The sequence below is a fragment of the Solea solea genome, chromosome 2, assembly GCF_958295425.1.
Source record: "Solea solea chromosome 2, fSolSol10.1, whole genome shotgun sequence".
NCBI lineage: Eukaryota > Metazoa > Chordata > Actinopteri > Pleuronectiformes > Soleidae > Solea > Solea solea.
Window position 1 is genome coordinate 31,108,155 of NC_081135.1, and position 23,520 is coordinate 31,131,674.

At 41.9% G+C, this 23,520-nt stretch overlaps 1 protein-coding gene across 4 annotated transcripts in view; it reads left to right on the forward strand.

The window, feature by feature from the left end:
- The window catches only part of pard3bb (par-3 family cell polarity regulator beta b), a 192,851-nt gene that overhangs the window by 160,733 nt on the left and 8,598 nt on the right, over window positions 1-23,520 (forward strand). For all 4 annotated transcript variants that reach the window (XM_058617671.1, XM_058617686.1, XM_058617662.1 and 1 more), the window contains exon 24: window positions 12,812-12,888. In XM_058617671.1, the coding sequence (XP_058473654.1) occupies window positions 12,812-12,888 (77 nt within the window). The remainder of the gene's footprint in view (window positions 1-12,811; window positions 12,889-23,520) is intronic.

A 23,520-nucleotide genomic window follows, 5' to 3' on the forward strand; every position in this document is an offset into this window, starting at 1 on the left:
ACATTTCAATGGAGCTGTCCAAAATGCTGACTGAAAGAAAATCAGTTTCACTTAATGTTTTCACTGATAAAGAAAAAAGACAGTCTCGCTAAAAATGCTGTGAGAATTTTCACTCCAAATCAGTGTAACTATTGAGACAGGGAAATCTTTTCAAGCTTCAACTTCCACCGCACTCTTGCACACTTCTTTCTTCACACGGCTCACTTGATATTTTTCCTCCCGCCCTGTAATATCCATGCTTTTTTAATGTAATACTCACATTTTCACAGTTTGCCAACTTTGCTTGAAAGAGCTTTTGATTAAATTAGGCTTAATGGACACAAAGTCACTGGCTTGCCTTGGTGGCTGGTTTTTTAAAGTGAAGCAGAGATAGTAAATTGGGTTGAGCCTGTGTTATTCACCCATAATAAAAGTTACACATTAGAAACTAGCTCTGGTTTTGACACAAACTCAATGGGATCGTCTTTAAACACTTGTGTGATTAGCTCAAATGTGCGGTTATCCACATTTAAATGACAGTTTTGCATAGGTGGTCTTGGTCGTAAAGTGTGGCAGGTTTAAATCTTTGTCTGCTTTGTTAATTATCTCATAGAAGTCTGCCATTGGCCGCGTTAAGATGGAGAGATTTGGTTCCAACTGCTAATCTAAAACTAGCCAACCTCTTCGGAGAAGATGTCTCGATGGTGTTTGGGAATTCAGTCCAAGTCCCCTCGCACTCTCTCTCTCGCTCTCTCTCTCTCTCTCTCTCTCTCAGACAATCACGCACACACACACACTTGAACGCACACTTCTCCTGTTCCCTCTCCCTCTCTGTCCTCCCATCTGTGAGTTCAGATGAACAGAAGTCTCCCGGGGCTTTTCATTGGCGGAGCTCCACACTAAGAGGCGCGTTAATTGGCCAGCTGGGGCCCAGCCGGTTGTTGGAGGAAGGGCATTGGCCAAGAGAGGGGTCAAATGACATGTCATTGGTCAGACTGGCTGGCAACCTGGCAACACTCCAGGCTTCCCCTCTCGAGAGAAACCTGGTGAGAAGAAAAACAAATTGAGAAGGAAACAAAATTGTTGGTTCATTTGCAGCTTGTCAGAGACACAGAAATGTAGAAATGTTGATTTGTGGGAGTTGCTCGTTGTTACGGTCCCGCATTTGCAAAATGCCCTCACTCATTAGGTCATTTTCATCAAATTCAGTCAAGCACTTTATTTAAATTGCATACAGCAGCTTAATTTGTACTTATGAGACGATGAGTGAGGTCGGGATTAAAAGATGCAAACAACCAGAAAACAGCGTCTTACACTACAGTGTGACTCTTCTTTTTTTGCATTCATTATTTACACTTGTACAAAAAGGTCTTCATGGGGAAACACAGACCACATTTTGAGAAGTCCCAAGTGCTGCAGCTCGTATTTGTGGAAGGACACAGTCGTCCCCTCTTTCTCTCCTCGACTGTTGGTTAATATCAGTCTACTCTACCTTCAACTTTTTTTATTAAGTAGCAGAGCGAGCTAATCCAGAGGAAATGAGAGGTCGAGGTTAGTCACCAGGGATTAGTCTAGTCCCAGGACATCAAACGTTCCATTCCCACCCAGGAGATAATCATAGCCAGGTAAGCCAGGAAATTAAGTGACTGCCTTTCAATGGGTTTCTAATCCCCATATTGCTCTCTCCTTACATTTCTCATTCTTTCCCATCCATCCTACTTTCTCTAAGTCCGTTCTCCTGCTCTGCCCATCCCATCCCATCCCCTCTCTTCCCCCCAAACTGGTCGCGAGCTGTAAGACTACATTCTGGCCAATCTGCAGCAGACTGCTTGTGTCTGCAAGAAAACTTCCATCTCTATTTATAAGAAGGGGATGTGATAGATGACACTAGCAACCCTTGTAGTGAAGGTAATATCTGACCCTTCAGCCAAGGCAGAGCTTTCAGACAAATTGAAAACTGACAGAGAGATGTTCCTTATCTCTATATCAGGAGATTTTTTTGAGAATCGTGTGCTCACAGCACATGGAGAACCAAGCTTTTCCTTCCTGAATACATCCACGCTTTAGCTTTACAGATATAATATAGTAAAGGTAAAATGTGTTTTATTGCAGTATTGTGCTCAGTTTTTGTCAGGGGGGGGTTGCTTGATACCAGATTTTCTTGTCGAATACTGATCGCATTATCGCAACCAATACCCATATCAGTCTGATACGGTCGTTTTTACATAGTAAGCTGTTATAAACGCATTTGTGCTGATGCATTTACTTCTTTGCCGTAAGTTATTTCAAAAACACAATGCTCCAACTATAAATTGTCCACATTTTTACAGACTCTATATAAGACTATTGAGAAACTTAAGGTTCTGGGATGGGTTTTTCTTTTTCTCAAAAACTGAACCAGTGATTTTTACCATTGGCATAATTTCTAGTAAACATTGGCTGCTAGAAAAGAATGTTAAGATGCACTTAGTTCAGATTAGACCTTAGATCAGACCTGGGCATTTTACGGCCTGCGGGCCACAAACAGCCCTGTCCGGCTAGGGGTATGTCCGCAGGGTCTTTTACAAGTTGATAAATACATTTTGGGAAAATTAAGGCCCTTAAAAAGTATTACAAATTGTGATTTCATAACAATACATTTTGTCCATAGAGTTTGACTGCATAAAGTATGCCTGAATGTATTTATTTTCCTCCCCGCGTTTGTTTCCTGGTGCGAAATAATATCCGAAATTGCACGAAATAAACTCCAAAATTGTCAGACATGGAGCATCTCCTGGTTGGAGATCCCTGACGTTGAGCAATGGAATGAATCCTGTTGCTGAGAACAACCGGGAGGCTTTTTGTATATATTGCACAAAGAAGATAAGTGTAGCCTCGATGGGCATCAACGCTGCTTATGAGTTCCTTTGTGTGGTTGTGCTCTATAGATTTAATTGCAAACTAAATCTGTTTTGTCAGTTAAGTATGGGTTGCTGATTGCACCTTGAAGTGGTGATAAGGTCTCAATATTTTGAGAAGTTCTTGAAAAAGTCTTAAAAAAGTAATGAATTAAACTTCAGGATTCCTGCATATACCCCGAGTCATAAACACGGATGAACAAGTATTTATGCTGCGCATGCAATACAACTGTGTTGCTCTTATTTTGAAAAGCCTGACGTATGGACGCACGACGTATGATGTGAGCCAGCTCATGAGACATCAGACAACAATCACTCACTGCACTACACCACAGTAGTATAGTATAATAGTATTTGTTATATACAGTAGTGTAGTAATTTGATATTTAGTTAGTTAGAATTGAATAAAATCTGCATTTTCCTTCATTTTGTTTATCGTGTGTTTGTTTGCTGCCCAATTTACACCAAAACAATACAATTTACTGCTTTTTTATAAAGAGATAAAATTAATATTGAGTGGAATTAATTCAGCCTATTGGTCCAGCCCTCAACAATATTGTATATCTCATGTGGCCCCTTAGGGAAAATAAATGCCCACCCCTACCTGAGATTTATAGATGTGGTATTGTTTATGTTTTTGTGCAGCCTTGAGATTTAAAAAAAAAAAAAGAAGGAACACCTTGGGTTTTTGTGTGTCTGTACATGTGTGCATGAATTCAGATCCACACGCTCGACAAAAAATAACAACACAGCGCAGCAAGTAGATTTGTGCCTCCTTCCGATGCATGTCATCCTGCACAAAAGCAAATATTGCCTCCATTCTCCTCACTTCTCAATCCCCTTTTCTCTTCTGCTCAGGACACGGAAAACGTCTCGCAAACAACAACAACACAACCTCGCAAGCTTGCAGTGCATATGTCCGGAATTATTTTTATTTTGAATATTATTATTACCTAGTAAATACAGTTATATTGACCGTATGTAAAAACTGTACGTTACACATATTCAGCATCATGTTTATGAACTTGTCTCAGTCCAATGTGATCATGACAACTCGTGTTTGTGTTTTTTGAGACACTCAAAAGTCCCAGAACAGAAGGGAAGAAAATGTCATGATGTCCAAAAAAATAAAGAAGAAAAACAAGGAGATGAGAAGGGGAAGAGTGTGGTGTAAAAACTGCGACATGTAAGGACTGGACCAGTGCGACAGAGGAGACAATAGGAGAGAAGAGGTCAAGACTTTCATGAGATTAGAAGACGTAAAAAAAAAAAAATATTGGAAATATGGGGGAAGAATCAAAAGACACCATGGCTATCACTAGCAGTCGACTGCAGCCAATCATCTCGACGAGGAACAGAGTGTGAGAGGGAGGCAGAGGGAGAAAGTCACTTTCATCCTATTACTGCTCCATCTAACCTGCCACAGTAGCCACCTGCTCCCGCTGTCATATAATCTCACACAGTCAAAGAAAGAGAAAAAAAAGGAAAGGAAAAGGAAAATGTATATTTTTAGCCTCGTATGCAGCACATGCGCGCGGGCAGTCTCTTCTGGCACTCAGGCTCCCGCCGCCACAGAATGGTGGCCGTGCTGCTCTTAAGTGCTTATGCTAAGCTCAGATATCATGGAGAAATAAATAAATAATCCAACAATCCACCACGGGGAAAAAGAACCCAGAAACGACGGGGTAGAAATTTGACTTTCTCTCATTTCTTTGCTGCCCTTGTCCTTCAATCATCTCTACATCTACAACTAATCAGGTAAACTGTGCTCTCTTTTTAGTCCTAACATTTCATTTATTTTGATTTCTCTATTCCACTCTCTCAGTCTTCCTTTGGGATTCACCTTCCTTTGTGTCCCCCGCCTCCCCCACCCCATCCCCCCAATCTTCAAAGAGGAACTTTTGTGAGTCCGGAAGTTTGGGCTACAGAGTTAGACACACATGGGGAATGGGAGGAAAGAGGGGGGGGATATACTATCTGGGTGGCAGGGAAGGGGCTTATAGGTAACCAAATTATCTGGCTTCACTTCTTCAGCCCTCCTCCTCCTCCTCTTGCTCGTTTTACAGCCGTCACCCACACCACGTCCATTCCTTCTCTCCTCCTTATCAACCCTGCACCTTGCTTGCACTTTCAAGGACAAGCTTAACAGTTAAAAATACTCAGGATTGGATATGTGTGTGTGTGTGTTCTCTCTTATATATATATATATATTTTTTTTTATTTTTTTTTACTCCATATATTGCAGGATTGTGTTCTCAGATGAATATTGTCCTTGTCTTTTTTTCCACGTGTGTGTTTCTCACAACTCCTTGCAGCAGAGACTAATCCCAGCCTCCCTGCTATCGCCTTACCTTCCCTCTTATTATTGTTTATTTATCCCTATCGCTCTCTCTCTCTCTCTCTCTCTCTTTTCTCATTCACACACCAAACTCTGTCTCTTCTCCCCCCGACACTCTCCGCGTCTTCCTTTGCTTGCTTACAAAACACACGCTCAGTGACAGCAAAGGAAACCCGTGTTTCACCGCTCGCAGTCGGAGTTTCTCGACATTTTCGGTTTAAATTGGGGAGTCTCTTTCTGCCCACAAGACAAACACGTGTCGGTGCTTTCACACCTTATCTTATTTCCAACCCCTTTTGTATAAATTGGAATATTTACCCACTTGATGCAGTCAATTTAAACCGCTGTGAAAGACTAAACAGCCTGAGGCCGTGTCAGTTCATTTTCCAAGCCGACTTTGGTCTCGGGAACAAAGCAGGGCCACACAGAACCCGTGGTTTGCCATGACTACGGTATTATGTCTGCGCACTCGTTCCTGGCTCCTGGTTAGATCTAGGAATGCGACTGTGCTTGTAGTGGTAATTTAACAACAACAACAAAAAAAAAGTTTGAGTTTCTAAATGTGTCGCTGCAAACAATTCTGTGCTTGTGTGCCGAGATGTCGCACGCTTGATAACTTTTAAATGCCATTTAAAAAAAACAAAAAAGAGGAATTACTTGATTGATAGGTCTGCATCCTGATACGCATACACACACACACACACACACAACCTTAATATGCAGTCACTTCCACTCTCTTACAGGCCAGCACTAAATAAACAGGATATGCTCTGCATTAAGTAGTATTAATCGCTGTATTCATGAGAGACACTCTAAGCTGCGTGCTTTGGGGAAAATTGACCTTCTGTGGTCTTAATTGTACTAGAGGCTCAACAGCGCAGTGACATTTAACTGTGCTCCAGTGTTAATTCTTAGCCCTTTATTCTAGTGCTCTGCTGACATTTCGGCGGAACGAGGGGTTTGCGAATAAAGATCTTTGGTGCATGTTTGATGCTGTAAACAAACAAGTAAATTTGCTCATTATTATTTTATTCTTTCACTCTGGCTCGTCCGTTTCCTCGCACTCTCTTTGTCCGTCACGCGCTCACTCTCAGCAGCAGCAGCAGCAGCAGCAGCAGCAGCAGCAGCAGCAGGGCCAAGTGAGATTTTACAATCCAACCACACAAAGTTAGCGAAATGGTTTATGTCAGCAGAGAACTTGTGGGGGCTGTTGATCAATAGCAGTGACTCAGCGATTACTTTGCTGGTGTCGGTGCAGGTGCTGGAATTTATGGTGGTGAAAACCTCACTCGCCGGCCTGTACAGCTTTCACTGTGGGGTTTTTTTATGCACACACAAAACACTCACTTAAACATTTATTTTCTTTCCCCTTAAAGATTAATCAGAATGCTGCAAGTAGGTTGGATAATGAATCCGGCGGATTTTATTTCAGAGCCAAGAAAAGAAAGACAACAACACAGTGGTTGCAGTGAAAGCTATACAGTATAGTGTCATCATGTCCTTTCACTTCACTTATTAATTAATTCTAAGTCGCTTTATGTGGTGTACACTCTGTAATTGGTTCTATACTGCTTTCACACCTTAGGGAAGTCACTCAGTCCATTCCCAAAACAGTATTAGATGAGAATGTAATTTGTTGTGTACATTAAATATAAAAAGTAGTTCATTTTAAAGGGAAACAACTAGATTAGTTCTCTCTAAAGGTTGACGTGTTCCAGCTTCAAGCGAGACGTCTGAACTGATAACTGACCTAGTGTGGATCATAAAGGTTTGTCACTGCAGGTTTAATTTAAGGTGAGAGGACGTTGTTTGAGCTTTGTTCTGAGTGTGGAACTCACATTTTACACTCTTAATATCACAGACAGATATGTGGCATCGATCTCACAGCAGAGAAGCAGATTTTGAGAAAAAGAAGTCAGACAATCAGAACTGTGTAAATCAAAAAAGAAAGCTAACAGCCTACTGATGCGAATCTAAAGACGGACAAGATAGTTTGTCGTCGACTTTCGCCGTACGACGGTCTCTTGTGTGGTTAACAGACTCATTAGCAGAACGATGAGCTATGGAAAGTCCTCATTAGCCGTGTGTGTGTGTGTGTGTGTGTGTGTGTGTGCGTGCGTGTGCGTGCAGAGGTGTATTATGAATGTGAATTAGTGTGTTCTTGTGACTGCGCTTGTCGACTCTGTCTCTCTCTCTCTACTTTAGTGTTACTTTGTCAAGAGGCTGTAGTAATTAGCCGGAGAAAATGGATGGCTTTTCACCAGCAGCTGCAATTACTGCTTTCTCTGGAATGAATGAATGAATGAATGAATGAACGGACGGACGGAAGGATGTATACAGTGTTAAATGAACAGATGGAGAGTTATGGAGAGAGAGAGAGAGAGAAGAATAAATACCGTGGCGCTGTGTTGAGGGCAGGGGTAAATGAATGGGAGGAAGTGTGAGAGGATAAAGTGCGGAGGGGAAAGAGGAGGATGGCGTCTTTTGTGGACTCATTGGAAATCGCAGAGAAAGCCTATGGAGGAGGGTATTAACTACATTTTATGATTTTGGAAAGGAAATCTGGAAAAGATAAGAAGGCACACATTGACATCTGGAAACCAAAATTGTTTCCCACTAATTTGGGCCAAGCTGAAACATATATATATATATATATATACATATTATATATATAGCTCGCGTCAAACACAGGGAACAGGTGTTTTATATTTTCTTCTTTATGGGAGACTAAGATTAAATATCACTAATGTTATTTTGATTAACAAGGCGCAGTGATCTATTCAACACACATGGACCTGGGTGTGTAAAAGTGTGATTCAGTGTGTTGTTTCTGTATTATGTACAGTGTGTGTGTGTGTCTAAGTATTTCTCCATCCATGTGTAAAATTAAGACCATGCCTGGAGTGAAGTAATCACAAAGAATGACCTTCAATATGAACAGGTGACACATTTTAACGAAGCACACAGCCCCAGTGTTGTAAGTTTCTAACAACCTGAAGGAGTTTTTCTACCACGTGTCTGTACGTCTTTAAAAAATGTTGGCTGGCATGTTTAAGGGCATTTTATTTAGTTTTATTCTGGTCTCATTTTACAGGAGCTGCTGAGTACAGGTTGGTACAGTGAATGTAAAGCAGTACTTTTAATAGTAGTTGTCATCGCTGTAGGAAAACTGTATTTCAGGGAGTAAAAACATGTCATTTGCTGGCGTGAGAATACAAGCAATATGAAACACATAAGATGCTTTGACTGATTAACATACTGTACATAAACCAGGGTTTATTTAACAGTCATGTTGTTACAGGTGTGCACTGAAATACACCTGCTTCTGAAGTGTGTAACATGTAGTTACACATGATTTGTTGGCAGTAATTGAATATATTCTACATAACTATGTTTGTGTAAGTGTATAATTACTGTCAAATAACATTTCATCTGGTTCTAGTAGCGTCAGAATGATATGGATGTCGGTCAAGGGCCTTGGCAGCCATTTTGTGCCTACAGCGGCAAGAATACACTTAATATTTTGAGGTTTTTAAGTTTAACAGCTCCGCCCACATAAACTCGATGAATAAAGCAATGAAGAAGAACTTCAGCTCCCCTCTCTGGAGTGTGAGGGCCACCGTAGTTCCCTAATGTGCATGGGAAATGGAAGGGTGACCTGCGGAGGAGAGGTCCTCCATTTGTTGTGGTTCTCAGTCTAATCATGAGACTGGACTTTTAATTATAAACCAAAGTTATGGTTCCAAGCCAAAATGTAGTGTAGTGTATTCTTCAGAGACGACTAAAATACACATCATCCCTTCAATGCCTATAGCCTGTTTTTGTTTGCAGTCATCAAGTGGCTCCCATCCAAACTGAAAACACACCACACGTGTGTGAGCTCACAATGCCGCAGTAACACACACACACACACACACAGATAGGGACAGAGCACCACGTCTTCAGAGCTGTGTTTTAATTGAGTCAGCTCAAAGTGCTGGCTGAGCAGAACGATATGTCTGATACGGATTAGAAGCGGCCGTCCCTTATTCATTGACTCCTGCAGGGGTGGGAGGCAGCGTGGTGTGGCCATAATACAGGGAGGACAGAGAGGGAGGGACTTTTTTTTTTTTTTTTCAAATCAATGCTCAGAAGGAGAAAAGGACAGTGAGAGGAAGACATGGCTTGGAAATGACAGAAAGACAGTGTGAGGAAAATAACAGATTATAGATGAAGGAGAAAGGAAAAGCAAGGTGAAGTAAGACAACATCATCAGGAGTGTAAGAGGGCAAACTTAACTCGGAGGGAGGGAAGGGGGGGTGGATTTGACATTACTCAGAGGAACCCTTTATTTTGCTTAATGAGAGTTAGTTAATGAAGGGGGGAAAAAAAAGATGAAGTGTGTACAGGGAGAGGGAGCGATGACGAGGAAGAGGGCACACTCACATTTGGACTAATGTCGATCTAAATCCCTTTGAAATCCTTGAAACAGCTTTAAAAATAAATAAATAAATGTAACCAGTGTGTGCGCATGTGCACATGCGTGTGTCTGATAGGGAGAGCGTGGGTCTTTGCTGAATGTGATGTCTTGGGTTTATGGGTATATTGAAGGGTCTGTTGAAAGGAGAGAGATGAGCCCCTCTTACAGTGTGTGTGTGTGCCTGTGTGTGTGTGTCTGTGTGTGTGTGTGTGCTGTCCCTTCAGTAGCAGTCTCCTCTGCTTGATTTCCATGCTCCCCTCCTCGCCTCGCCTCTCCTCTGCTCGCCATGCCATGCCATGAAATGTTTTTTTCACTCGACCATTATCCCAACCAGTGTGCTGCACTGCCGCCACAGTAGTGTGGTCGTGTGCATGTGTGCGTGTACAAGCAAATGGAGAGAGACAAGTGTGTGTATTTGAGGCTTCGCATGTACTGTAGCTGCACATCAAACATGAAGATTGTGTGTCTTGTCTGTGTCTCTGTGTGTAAAAAAAAAAGCAAAGGTGTGTACAGTACGTCTGTCACACACACACACACACACACACACACACACACACACACTCACAGACATACAAACACCAGGTAGCTGTCAAGTCTGACTGAATACTTTTGGGGATTGCCACATTTTGTTTTGTTGAGACGGACTAACTACACACACACACACACACACAAGCTGCACGAGTCCTGGGCTTCTTGTAAATACAACTTGTTTTTATTTCACCTTTATTTTACCTCACTTTCAATGAAGGACACACATAAAACATGTAAAAACAGTTAAAAACAGGGAATCCGACGGGGATCAGGGTTCAGGTCTGGTAGCAGGAGCAGCGGTCACAGATAACTGTTTATATCAAAGATGTATTATACTGTGTTAACTCTCACACTTTGATGTTGCTGCATCTACAAAGAGAAGTCTCATACACTCATACAATTATTACAATTATTACATACAGGTACAAGTATATATGTGTTGCCATGGCTGATATTTACCATGTGTCCATGTGTGTGTGTGAGCTGCGGTCAAATGAAGATCTACTGTATTTACTCACGCGCCGCGTTCACCACACATTCATCTGTTTGTGTTTACTCTCGCGGGTCTGCTCTTCGTCAGGTTTGTGGCAACAAACACAGACAGAGCCGCACACTTGAGCAGAAGCGCAGCGTACTACACTCTCACTGCTCGTGTGTCTGTCATTCAACACATTCTCAGTTCAGGAACCGACGCTTTTTAAATGATAACATGAGACCATAAATGCCTTTAAAGACCAACACTTGCACCTGTAGCCAAAGCCTCTTTCAAATTCCTCTGCCCCTTAGATCTCTAGTGTTGTCCACCCAATATGAAACCATAATAAGCCTCAGAGCTGGGAGGCGTTGACTTCATTACCATGGTCACAGCCACTGGAGTTTAATTTAACTCTTAAGACCATGACCACAAACACAGAAACATGTAGTTTTTCTGTGGCTAAACTAGTTGTCTTTACTCTTATTGTTTTTTTTTAATAATGTTTACACCGCCCGGCTCTTTTAATGCATTAATGATGTATTGTGATCTTTCATAGGTCTTTGCTGGAGAGCCACAGACAGGGCGATGAGATCAGATTTGTTGCTTCTGCTCCTTCCTGTGGGAAAACAATGCCCGTCTCATCCCTTAAAACCACCTCTTTTCAAACAATATGAAGCGCTCTATCTTTGACACCTGCCTCCCTCCTCCCTCCATTAGTTATCCCTTAGTCACCACCAGATGTTGCCGCTATTCCCCCGTTACCTCTCGCTTCCTCCAGTTACGTCTTTTAACATCTTGTTTAAATCGTGTCCCTTTCACCTCCGCTCTCTGTCGTCTCCGTCCTCACCTCATTCGCTTTCTAAATCCACATCACTCTGCTCTCCCTGCATCTGCTTAATGGCTCTGTATTCCCTTTACATCTCCCTTATACCCGCTCTCTTTAACTCATTTACTTCCTTCTGTGCCTCTTCCCTTCTTCCTTCCTTCTTCTATCACTCAGTCCTCTTTGTTCCCTCCTCATAAACCAATGTCTCTTGAACTGTAGAAATAGAAGCTGTAAAGACAGGTGTTTGAATGAAAGTAGGACCAGTAAAGCTTCTTTCTTTTACTTTACTTTACTTTCCTGGCATCAATTTCCTTGAAAAGAGACGAGGCAGAAGAAAAGTCGCGGTCTGTAATATCGAATACACGGCACCTTGCACGTTGACGGCGTTACCTTGAGTTAAAAAAAAGAGGAAGAACCTTCTTTTTTTCTATGAAACCTTCAACCTTTTGTTTTCACCAGTTGCTACACGTCTTCCATTACGTTCTTTTCCCGCCTGAGTCAGAAAGAATATACTGTGTGCGTAGTATTTTGTGCTCTTTTAGTTTTATCAGATGAGGTGTTTTATCCAAAAGAGGCTTAATTTAATGGGAAACGTTCAGATTCAGATCCCTCACGCTGCATATTATGAGTATTATTTTATTACAGTCACTCAGAGTCATATCTCACTCTCTCAGCTCACATTGTGATGAAAAAGGCTCATTTACAATCAAAGTTTCATACATGCACGTGTGTGTGTGTGTGTGTGTGTGTGTGTTAATGGAGCTTGTTGAAGTTGTCGTTGGGGGTTTAGTCGGCTTCTTTAAGGAACGCCGCGGCAGCTGGAATCTCCCTGCTGAATAGTCTGGGGATAATCTCTGAGAGAGAGAGAGAGAGAGACTCTGTGCGTGCGTGTGTGTGTGCGTGTGCATGTGAGTGGCGGGGTGGAAATATGTGGAGAGGGAGGGAGCGCGAGAACGAGTCAGCTGAAGAAGAAGGAGGAGGAGGAGGAGGATTGAACTGTCAGAAGCTTGACTCAGTCTTTTTTTTTTCTTCTTCACGATGGAGATGAGACGTGTGTGTGTGTGTGTGTGTGTGTGTGTTAAAGTAACCTGATCAGGGATGGAGTCTCCCCCATCGACCCCCTGAAAAGACCTCAGAAGACTGAAACTTTAAATCCCTTATGACAAACACACACATCATTGAAAACATCAGCACGGTGCACACATTGCTCTTAGTTTATTTTCTTTTTTTTAGTTCATTATTCATAATAATGATTTAATTAAAAAATCACATCCCCAAACTAACCAAGTGTCTCTCTCTTCACTAGATGCCAGGCAGAGGGACAGATCCTCGGCTGGCACCACGTTATGAAGAGGTGGAACGACAATATGCCTCCTTACCAAGGTACTGTCTCATCTCTTCCTCTTCCTCTTCCCCTTTAATTAAATCAACATCCCGTCTTTCACTGTGTCTCTGGAGGCCTCGGTTTTATCCCGGTGCTCACCTCAGCTTCTCCCTGGTGGTGGACACAATCATAAAAGGGTTGGAAACTGATCCCTGCCTCCTGGATCTGCTCATCCACCATTGATTACCCGGGCTGCGGTGGCCTTCGTAATGTATGGATATGGATTTGTTTTGGCTCGTACAATATAAAGTACAAAGCACAACAGTTTGTCTGAATATTTGTACGTACTTACACGGACTCACTTACCAAAACAGGAGCTTGAGGCGTTATCCGTGCCTCTCCTATCCATGAGATATTTCAGAATACAGTCCACAGTGATGATGCTTCTTTTTTTGAGCTGCTGGTGACTAAGAAATGAGACTAAAAACAGAAAAGGAACATGTAGCATATGGAGCCCGAGTGCTCCATATGCTACATGTTTTTCATTTTTTTCTTAATTGCACGAACGAATGACAAAAAGTGTCAAGCTCGTCACTCTCCCTTTAGATGATTAAGTCTGTATTACCGGTAACATATGTTTTGTTTTTCCATCTGTCATTTCCTGAAATGAAATGGACTCTCTTTTTTAGATTTGAAGTTCTCTTCCTTCTTTGAATCTTGTCAAGTTGAAGTTTCAGTCGTCTCCTCTCCTCGTCTGTGCTTTCCAACACTTCAGCAGACAAACGAGTCAACAGCAAATGTTTGTTGGCGTAAACACGAGTGTGCGTGAGGAAGTCCGTAAACGACAGACAGAAGTTTTCAGCGTTAGAAGGTTTATAGCCCGGTTCCCACCTCTGTTAAAATAGAGAGGGATGGCTATTTCACACCTTGCCTTCTGTCTTTCTTGCTCTCTCTCTCTCTCTTTCTCTGTGTGTGTGTGGGTGATGACTTTGGCAGATGGGAGCGGGAACAGTGTTGATAGTTTTGAGGTCTGGCTGTGGTATCTGAAAAGCCTTGGGAAATTGGACACACACACACACACACACATTCAGGACACCCTGTCTCTGTTTCCACTTACAGAGATGCACTGTAATCCTTAAACGCTGTGCCAGTTTTACATGTCGTCCTCATGTTTGAAAGGGGCCCCCCCGGAGTCATCCCCCCACCCCCCTCAAAGTCACTCTGACAGCACTGCCACCGACTAACCTGTAAAATCGTCTCCATGTCTGACGTGAGATATAAAACAGTCATGTCACAGTTAACAGTTCATCTGTCCACAAAATTAAGACAATAAGTGAAGCTTTATCTGCTCTGAGCAGCACAGTTCTACAAAGAGACACTTTTCATGCAACAGGAGGTTCATTATTTGTATTTTAATCACCAGTGTGAAGGGGGAGAGGGAGGGGGTTTAATGAAATACAAGAATAACCCCGAAATGTTTTCCTTTACAGAGATTTAAAGCCCAAAAGAGAGTTGTATCTCTGTCTCCTGTCTTTCTCCTTTTCCTCTACATCTCAGTCTATACTCGTCTTCCCCTGCTGTCATTTCACTCCAGAGTTGGAGAAATAAATCATGTTCGGCAAAACCACATCCAGGCTGTTGACCTCATGAAGACATATATTGGCTGTGTGTGTGTGTGTGTGTTTGTATATTCTACGTTTGTGGTTTTATTACTTAAAAGTGAGTACAGGAAATAGCTGCAGGGCTGTGTGTCTGTGTGTGTCTGACTCAAAGTCAGGTAAATACAGCATAGTCTGTGTGTGTGTGTGTGTGTCTACCTGTGTTTGTTACCCTTTTTAGATCCTTTTTCTGGCATAAACACTGACCTTGTCAGGACCAGTAGTCCTCAAGGAGCCCAAAACCTGCTCCTAAAGAGGCAGAACCTCATTTTCTTAGGAACTGGTTACATTTGGGGCTAAGATTTCACTGGTGGATAGGGTTAGGCATGAATTGTATATGGTTAAGGTAAGGGATAACACTTTTTCCTTAAAAAAAAAAAAAAAAAACTAGAGCTGCAACTAATGATTATTTTCATAATCATTAAATTTGGTTTGGTCCATAAAATGTCAGAAAACGTTAAAAAATGTTGATCGGTGTCTGTCAAACCTGGAGATGATGATGTTCTCAAATGTCTTGTTTTGTCCACAAACCAAAATGATTCAGTTTTTAATGATTTCTTTGTTCTATGGAGCAAAGAAACCAGAATATATTCACATTCAAGAGGCTAAAACAGTCAGAAATCTTGTTTTAATAATGAAAAAAGCTTCAAACCGATGAATCCATTATCAAAATAGTTGCTTGATTAATCGATTAATCGAGTAATTGTTTCAGCTCTAGTGCAAACCTGTGTTTTTGTGTTTGTGTATGTGTGTGTGAGAGAGAGAGATGAGATTGCGATGGCTCAAAATGAAAATGTGACCCAGCAGCAGTGAGTTACGTTTTCCGGCCTGAAGCCGAAACACTTAACTTAAGATACTGTCAGCAAATGTCAGTGCATTAACTGAAGATGAGTCTGTATATTTGTCCACTCTTTAAAATGATTCTGTGGTTTGGTCAATTTGATTTCTAAGGAAACAATACATTAAATCTGACTTTACTATTCAGCTCTAGTCGAGCATCCAAATCATGAAACCCAGGTTTGATGTTATATAAGGGACAATATGCAACAAGTCTTTTTTTTTTCCATCATTATAACTTTCCGCACGTCTCACTTATTACAATAGGCTGCACTGGTCCTTGTTTAAATAAAATTAAAAATCAAGAACGACATCCATAGCAACATATTTCCCTGTCCTCCTGCTTCCTGTGTCTTTTGAACTCCCCTTTTTTGCTTCTTAGGGAATCTTAGGTTTGTTTATCTCCAAATATGTTAAAAGTATACAACAAACAAAGCGTTCCATGGTATTTTAGTCTAATCTGTGTGTTTTATCAGTTTATTTTGAGCAGTCTGCTATTCAGAAATAATAGTATTTCAACAGAGCCTTATATTAATTGATGATAATCATTCAGCGAATAAAAAGCTTTAATTCTTTGCTCCTTTACAGGAAGGAAAGACATGACACCACATGTTCTTCCACTTACAATCCACGAAAGGTCTTCCATTCTCTTGAAATTACGCCCTCATCCATCCACTTCCCCAACCCCACCCCCCAAACAACACAGCAGAGGGTCAGAGGGGGTCACTGTACCTCCACCCACATGACAACCCCTTCTGACTCCAGGCTTCTCAAAGCCCTGTTAAACTATCAGTAGATCCCTGCCCCCCCCCCCCCCCCCCCCCCCCCCCAAGCAGGACCTAGATATATGAAAGCATTTTATACCCTTGTCATGGCTGGGAACCACTGATTCTGGGTGAGAACCCAACTTTTAAACACCCAAAGCCATTTGTATTTATCATTCGATTAAAGTGCAGAAGGGGCTGAAACAAAAAAAAGAAAAAACATTCCTGGTTTGAGTGGAACATGGGGAAGCCGTGGTTTACATGGCATGTAACCGCTCTCTAATGTAGGGTTAATGTTCAACAATGGACGCACATGTGTTTGAAATCACTCCAGCGGCTTGTCTGCATGAATGCCTGGTAACTGTTGCTGGCGATGCACCTGTGTGTGTGTGAGTTGCAGTCATGCAGGGGTTAGTAGATGACTATCAGGGAGTCTGTGAATGATAAACACGAGTAGTGCTCTTACCATGTGTGCGCCATTACCAACACATTTGCACTTTCTTTCCATCGTTGTGTCTCGCACTCTCTCTCTCTCTTCCTCATACACACCGACGTAGTTTATTTTTAGTCTCCTCACAAGGTACTAAAACAAGGTATTAAAACAAATAGTCACAAGTAACGATATCAGGATAGAAGGAAAGAATGGAGAAAATCAACTCCCTAGATCAAAACTCGTCAACAACTACTGAACTGAATCCTCATTTTTGTGTTTTTCTGATGTTTCCTGACACCGTTCTCCTCCGCCCGCCCACATTTCTTGGAAGACCTCATTCATGTCCATGTGACTTCGTCCGTGTCCCTGCAAAAAAAAAACCCAGCCTTGACCCAATTGGATTAGTCAAACACCCTTTCCCATTTGTCCTTGTTATTACTCTTATTGGATTAAAACAGCCAATCAGAATTCTCACTCAGGTTTCTCGGAAGGTTGTTACTTCCTTATTATAATGGTAATTAGATGACTCGTAATTAGGAAGCAGATGTCGTACTGCGTCTTGTTTGTAACGTCTGTTTTTATGACGTTCCGTCGTCGATTTCCTTCTGCTTTCCTTTGTTCTCTCGCTCTGCCTTTGCCCTCTTCATCGTTCCGGCTAAACTTAGAGGGGGTGAAAAGGACATTGTCGATGAGGGAATGAAACGAACGTGGGCATCTCTCTCTTTCTGTCCCTCTCCCTCCGTCGCTCTTGAGAAGACCTCCCAACCAGCGCTGAGAGTTTCCCAGACCACTCCACCAACTTGCAGACACAAACCACCCCATTGTCCGCCTGTGTGTGTTTCTGGACTCATCAAGCCTGTGCTTGTTTGTTGGCCATGTAGATGATCCCAAGAAAGACCCTTCCACTTACAGACTCCCCCCCCCCCACCCGTCCCCACCCGTCCCGTCCTCTCCCCCTCTCATTCTTGACCCTCTCTCTTGTGTTCCTTGCTTCTAGTGTTTCTAATGTGTTCACCCGTTGCTGCTTTAAAGAGTTCTGTTCACAGCTTTGATCTTCATTGTGGACTCTAAAATGTTGGGTTACAACCCTTAATGTGTTACAGAACCACTTGGGTCCCGACATGACAAGAGTATGATATGCTTTCATATGTCAGGGCCCTGGGGTGAGGGAGGAAATCAGTCTGTCGGGACCCAGCTGGCAAATGTTTAACAGGTTTCTGGGCATCTTGGAGTTGACTTGGTGTTAAGCAACACCGTGTTCATGTGGCGTGATGGAGTTTGGGGGCGCAGAGGGGGGGGGGGATTTGCACACACACATTTTTCATTGTCAACAGTATTCGTACAAGTTTTTAAACGTTTTACAGCAGTTGGCCAGTCTTTCTTTCATTTTTCGGGGGGAAATACATGAAGGCATTAAATGTTGTTATTTACTTCTGCCTGAAAGATAGGAGGAGGACATATTATGCGTCATACTTTTTACAGTTGCATCTGTGGAATTGTCACATCTGGCATCAGCCTAATGACCATCTGCTGTCCCTGTATACTGCGACACAAAAGTCTGGATGATAACTAAACATGTCCGCGTGCGCAATAAAAGTTTGTCTTGTCCATTACTCAAACCCAAGACGTGCAACATGATCAGCGTGTGCCGACGTTTAGCGTCCGTGTCATTCTTTGATAGCGGCTCGAAGGCGGCGCGGATTGTTTCCGATGATTTATGAATCTGTGGACACAGGAAGCAGCTCGCGTTACTTCGACGGGCAAGCATTTTGACATTAAAGTAAACCAGTGAAGTCCAGTTAGTGAAGGAATGTATTCACGTTCTGAACAGTCTGCAGTCAAGATCCGAAGAGTTTATTGTCAAAACACGTTTGTGAGAAGTCAAAGAAATAGATAAAATAGTAATGAAATAACACAGAATCAGTGCAGTATAACTGGACATCTGTTATATACAATGAATTATTATAAGTATGGCTGTGCATGTTGTGTGCAAACTGTGCAAAAGGAACTTAATGTGCAAAAATAATAGTAAGGTCATGAGGTAGGTGATGTCCATTATTATAACTCCTGGCAGAGGGAAAGAAGGAGACTAGAGTCTAAACTTCCTATTGAAGTCGCAACTGTGCTACATTTGCCATTTTTAACAGTAGCTTATAATGTACAAACCATGTTTTTTTTAGGTATCATGCAAATAGAAAACAGGTTTGTCCATACGTTGTTTTGTTTTGGTTTTGGATTCCTCTCATAATCCACAATAAGTGTGTTTTCGCGTTCACATGCACACGTGTGCGTACGCACATGGTCCTTTTTTCCATAAGAACAATTACTGAACTCCTCTTCATGTACCACATTAGTGGCTTCAGACAGATTGTAATTTTGCAATCAGTTTGTATCCTGTGGTTGTGCACAGAGCAAAATGTTACCAGCCTGTGACTATTACGTCTTGTTAAGGGAGAGCTTTGTATTGGCTCAAGATGTGACATAATGGAAGCTATTTCAATGGAATACTGTGTTACCAGTAATTGATTTCATTATGTTTCTGCAAGTAGTCCACCGTCCCAACCATAAGTGCTTTTATATGATGCTGCAATAACTAAATGTCACCTTTACTTACTTACTGAGTCATGTTGCGCGCGACAGATAGACGTGATCTAGTCACAAAATGACAACATGGGTGATATTTAAGTTTATGAGCCTTTCTATGCAATAGTTCAATCGTTAGATTTAATCTTAATTAAGCCACTTAGTTATTTACACCATCGCTTTTTGATTTCCTTCAGCCTTCTGTGACTCTTGTTAATAAAAAAAAGTCAATTTTAGTTGTAATATTATGGCTGAAATGCTTATACAGGACAAATGTCGTTTACTAGGGCTCCGGTTGCTGACGTCATGCAACACTTGGAATCAAAACAACGCTATTTTGGCAGGGACACTAGATGTTCTGTTCAAATCCAAAGACATTATAACAGGCAAAGTGTCTCTTTGCCAGCTGTATTCATAAAAAGTGAAAATGGTCAGTGGCATCCAGAGCTCTCCAATGCAGTGTGATTTATATGTCGGGTACATACAGTATAAAGACATGACAGACAGTCATAAATGTTAATGGGAGTGGAAAAATCTTTTATTTCATAATGAACAAATAAGACTGTTGGAAACTCAGCTCATCTCTCATTTAAAATGTGGATATTTTGTCTTTTTTTTTGAGGGGCTGCCTGCGGGAAATTGTCAGTCTCTGCAATTTTGGCTGTATCTTCGTCGCTCAGTTTCCAAATGGCATGGCGGTATTATGATGGGATGCGAAAAACCACTCCAAATCCCCATTGTTCTGCCCTCTCTGTGTTTCCGAGGCAACAGTCTCCTACCATCTGGAAGGTTCTCATCCCTCAGTTCCTCTCACTTCCCTTTAATGGGTTTCTCCTCTGTCTTTCTCCCATTTCATTTTCTTTTTCCTTTTAGTACTTTTCTCTCATTTTTTCTTTAAAATTTTGGTACTTTGTTTTGATTCCCTCTCATGGTCCATCTTTTCTTGTTCATGCTTTTTTTCCCCCTCGTACACTCTGCAGTATTATATTAGTGCATCCTTGCATTCACACACCACCCTGCTTTGGTCAATTTCATTTCATTCCCACTCCCCATTCATCCTTCTTTTTTTCCACTTGAGCTGTGTTCTTTAAAACGAGTACTTTGCTTCACGCACCCTGACGCAAATTCACCGTCCCACACACACACACACACACACGGGGAATGTAATCATGTTAATTTCCTGGACTTGTCAGTTTGTAATTCATAAAATCCAGGTGGATTAATCGTGTTTGACAGAACTTTATTGACAAAGACAGAGAAGAGCCCCAAAAGGTGTTTAGTTTCATTCAAACGTGAACTGTATGAAGAAGTGTGTGTGTGTGTGTGTGTGTGTGTGTGTGTGTGTGTGTACTCCTAGTACTGCCTATTATTCTCAGCAGATGCTGACCTTCAGCATGCCAGCTCTCTGGAGGGCAGCACTTGCTTCTCTGCCTCTTTTATTCTCCTCTGTTTCATCCCCCACCACCACCATCACCCTTCTTTTTTTTCTTTTTTTTTTTTTACTTATTCCTCCCTTCTCATTTTCTGCTACTTTCCTCCTCCCCTCTCTTTCATGTTTTTCGTCTCAGCTTCCATCTGGGAGGCTCAATCTCTGCTTCTTGTAGCCCCATTTATCATGTCTGCTTCTTAATGCAGCTTTCAAATCTAAACTCTCTCTCTCTATTTCCCCCGCATCCGTTTCCCTCTTCATCAGTGTCCTGTCGTCCTCTTCAGCCATATTTCCCCCTGTCCTCTATTTCACTCGCCTGCCAGAGGACTTTTCTTGCGTCCACTGGCCGACTTTTTGTCTTTTAAAAAAAGTTCTGTTTTTCATCTTCACTTTGTTTTCAAGACAATCCCTCCTTTCTCTGTGGGTCTTCTCATTCCTGTCTCTTCCCTTCCTCTTCCTCATGTCCTGCAGACACACCTCCTTGACTACTTTTCACCGATTTCTTATCCTCTGAATCCATCTGCTCTCTCTGTCTGCTTCTCTTTGGACGTTTGTGAGGAATACAGATGAAGATTTGTCTCCTTCTTTTTTTTTTTTGGCCTGGAAGCTCCTCCTTGCTCCTTGATTGGCACATTTAATAATTAGTTGATAGGAGAAGAAACAAACACAGATCATTTATTTTGGTATAGTGCTTTTCTAGTCTGCGTGTCTTGCCCAAAGACACATCAATATGTAGACGAGCGGAGCCAGGAATCTAACACACAACCTTCAAGTTGAAAGACTCTCTCTACCACTGAGCTACTGTCGTCCATTCACTTGCTAATCCTTACGTTTTGCATGTCTTTAACCCTCCAGTCATCCTTTCTTACCAACAATATCATACTGCAAAATCCAAGGGTGGTGCTTAGGAAACAGAAGATTTAATTTGAAAAAAAGCAAAACAAAAGTCTCCATGTAAGGTTTTTTTGTGGGGCTATTTCTGAACCCTGTAACCTCTGTCGGGGGCCAATTGAAAGCCCAATTTCCGTCGAAAACAGAAGTGTTTTTGAACCCACATGACTGATGTCCACAATGGTATAACATGTGTGTTCCAGTGCAGTCGCTGCGTCGCTAATGCTCCAGATCTTAACCAAATGCTGTTAACTTTGCCAAATGGTATTGAGAGCCCGATTGTTATGTCTGCGCATTAGGTATGCCCCCCCCCCCCAAATCCTGACTGATAATACCGTTACTTAGCCTTTGACCCCTTCGTCTAAGTGTTTGGTGGGAACTGATTGAGTGTCATGTGACTTCAAGAGGTCAGGAGGCAAGGGAGGTTTGTAGGTCACTCACACACACACTTACACAAGCACAAACCACAGTGGCAGCTGAACCAACAGAGCAGCATCTCTGTTCATAAACACACCTACCCTCACACACACACACACACACACACACACACACACACAGTATGTAACCACTTAACTAGAAGTAGGAAAACAGCTTAGTGTCTTATTGGGCCTCTCCTAATAAAACAGCGAAGGCTTTCTCTGCTGCTTGAGGCGCCACTCTTTAATGACTCTGGCTCTGTTCTGTGAGGAGATGCCATATACTGTACCTGTGCTCTGTGAGCGTATTTAACCAGAGACAACTGCCCATCACGGTGAAAGCTTGATGGCTGACCGTCCTGCGTTCCTGCCCACATGGAGAAAATCTATAGATGAATACATGACAGAATCATGTCATCACTGATGTAAGTTCATAATAATTCCACAAAGGTAAACAAAATGGAACTGTCATATTCTCTGAATTTGTCTCGTCTCGATTCATCTCACAACATGTTTTCTTAACTATAATTAAGAATATATTGATGTGTTTGAGCTCAAACTGATTTACCGAGCAGCTGAAAAAAACGCTTCATTATTGGAAAAGCTCCAAAAATAATGTGACACCAGTTTTATTTAGTCTTCCTACTCGGGAATTTGATCTCATTGTTAGATGACGACTGCTCGGCGATAAAGTATTCCCCTTACCCTTCATTATTTCTCACTTAAGATTTTATTGCCTTATTGTTTAGAGTAGGATGCCTTTGTGATTAAAGCTTCATAATGAAGCCTCGCATTAGAAAGATGAAACAAAGTTAAAGTTAGTCTAACCCCGGGGACACTCTATCACGGCGGCGCCCTCTTCTGCGTGGCTCCCCGAACGACATTACAACAGCAGTCGTGGAACAATTTGAGCTATTAATATGTTTTATTACCACACTGTCAAAATACCGGGACACTCATTGACAAAGAATCTGACACTGTTGAATGCAATTTGAATAAATTATGTTCTCTCCAGACCTTAAACCCAGGATTCATTTTAAATGGATATATCAACAGAAGGTACGCCGTGCGAGGACTCATAAAAACACTCGTCTTTCACTCAGTATAGATGTCACTCTTTACCTCCCCCTCTTCTTTTTCCTTTGTTGTTGTTGCTGAAATTTTAGAACGTATTGTGTCACGACGTTGCGTCTTAAAGATATTTGTGTCTTAAAGACGGCCTGTGTGTGTGTGTGTGTGTGTGTGTGTGTGAGAGAGTACACGTGTGTCTATGCAACAGCTGTGTCCAGCCCCTTTCAGAAAGACTAAGTGAAAGTGTATGTGTTTATGAGAGAGAGAGAGAGAGAGGGGCAGGTGCAGAGGACATATAATAACTCCTTGTTTCCTTTGAAATCCATCTGAAATCTCTTAAATACCAGGAATTAGAACGACTCACATTACTCTCAATTACTGTCAAACCCGGAGAGGAGTCTTTCCACTTACCTTTTTTTTTCCATAAATACTTCACCTGTGTTCTCTGAGTGCCCTCTCTCCAAAACTGACAATGATATTTAAGAAGTCTTCCAGGAAGTTAAGTTTTGACCCGTTGTGTTGGAATATTGTTAATTCTTATATCTTGGTGGGTTTTTTTTGTTTGTTTTTTTTAACATTTCTCTCTGTGATCTCTCGTGTTGCGAGTGC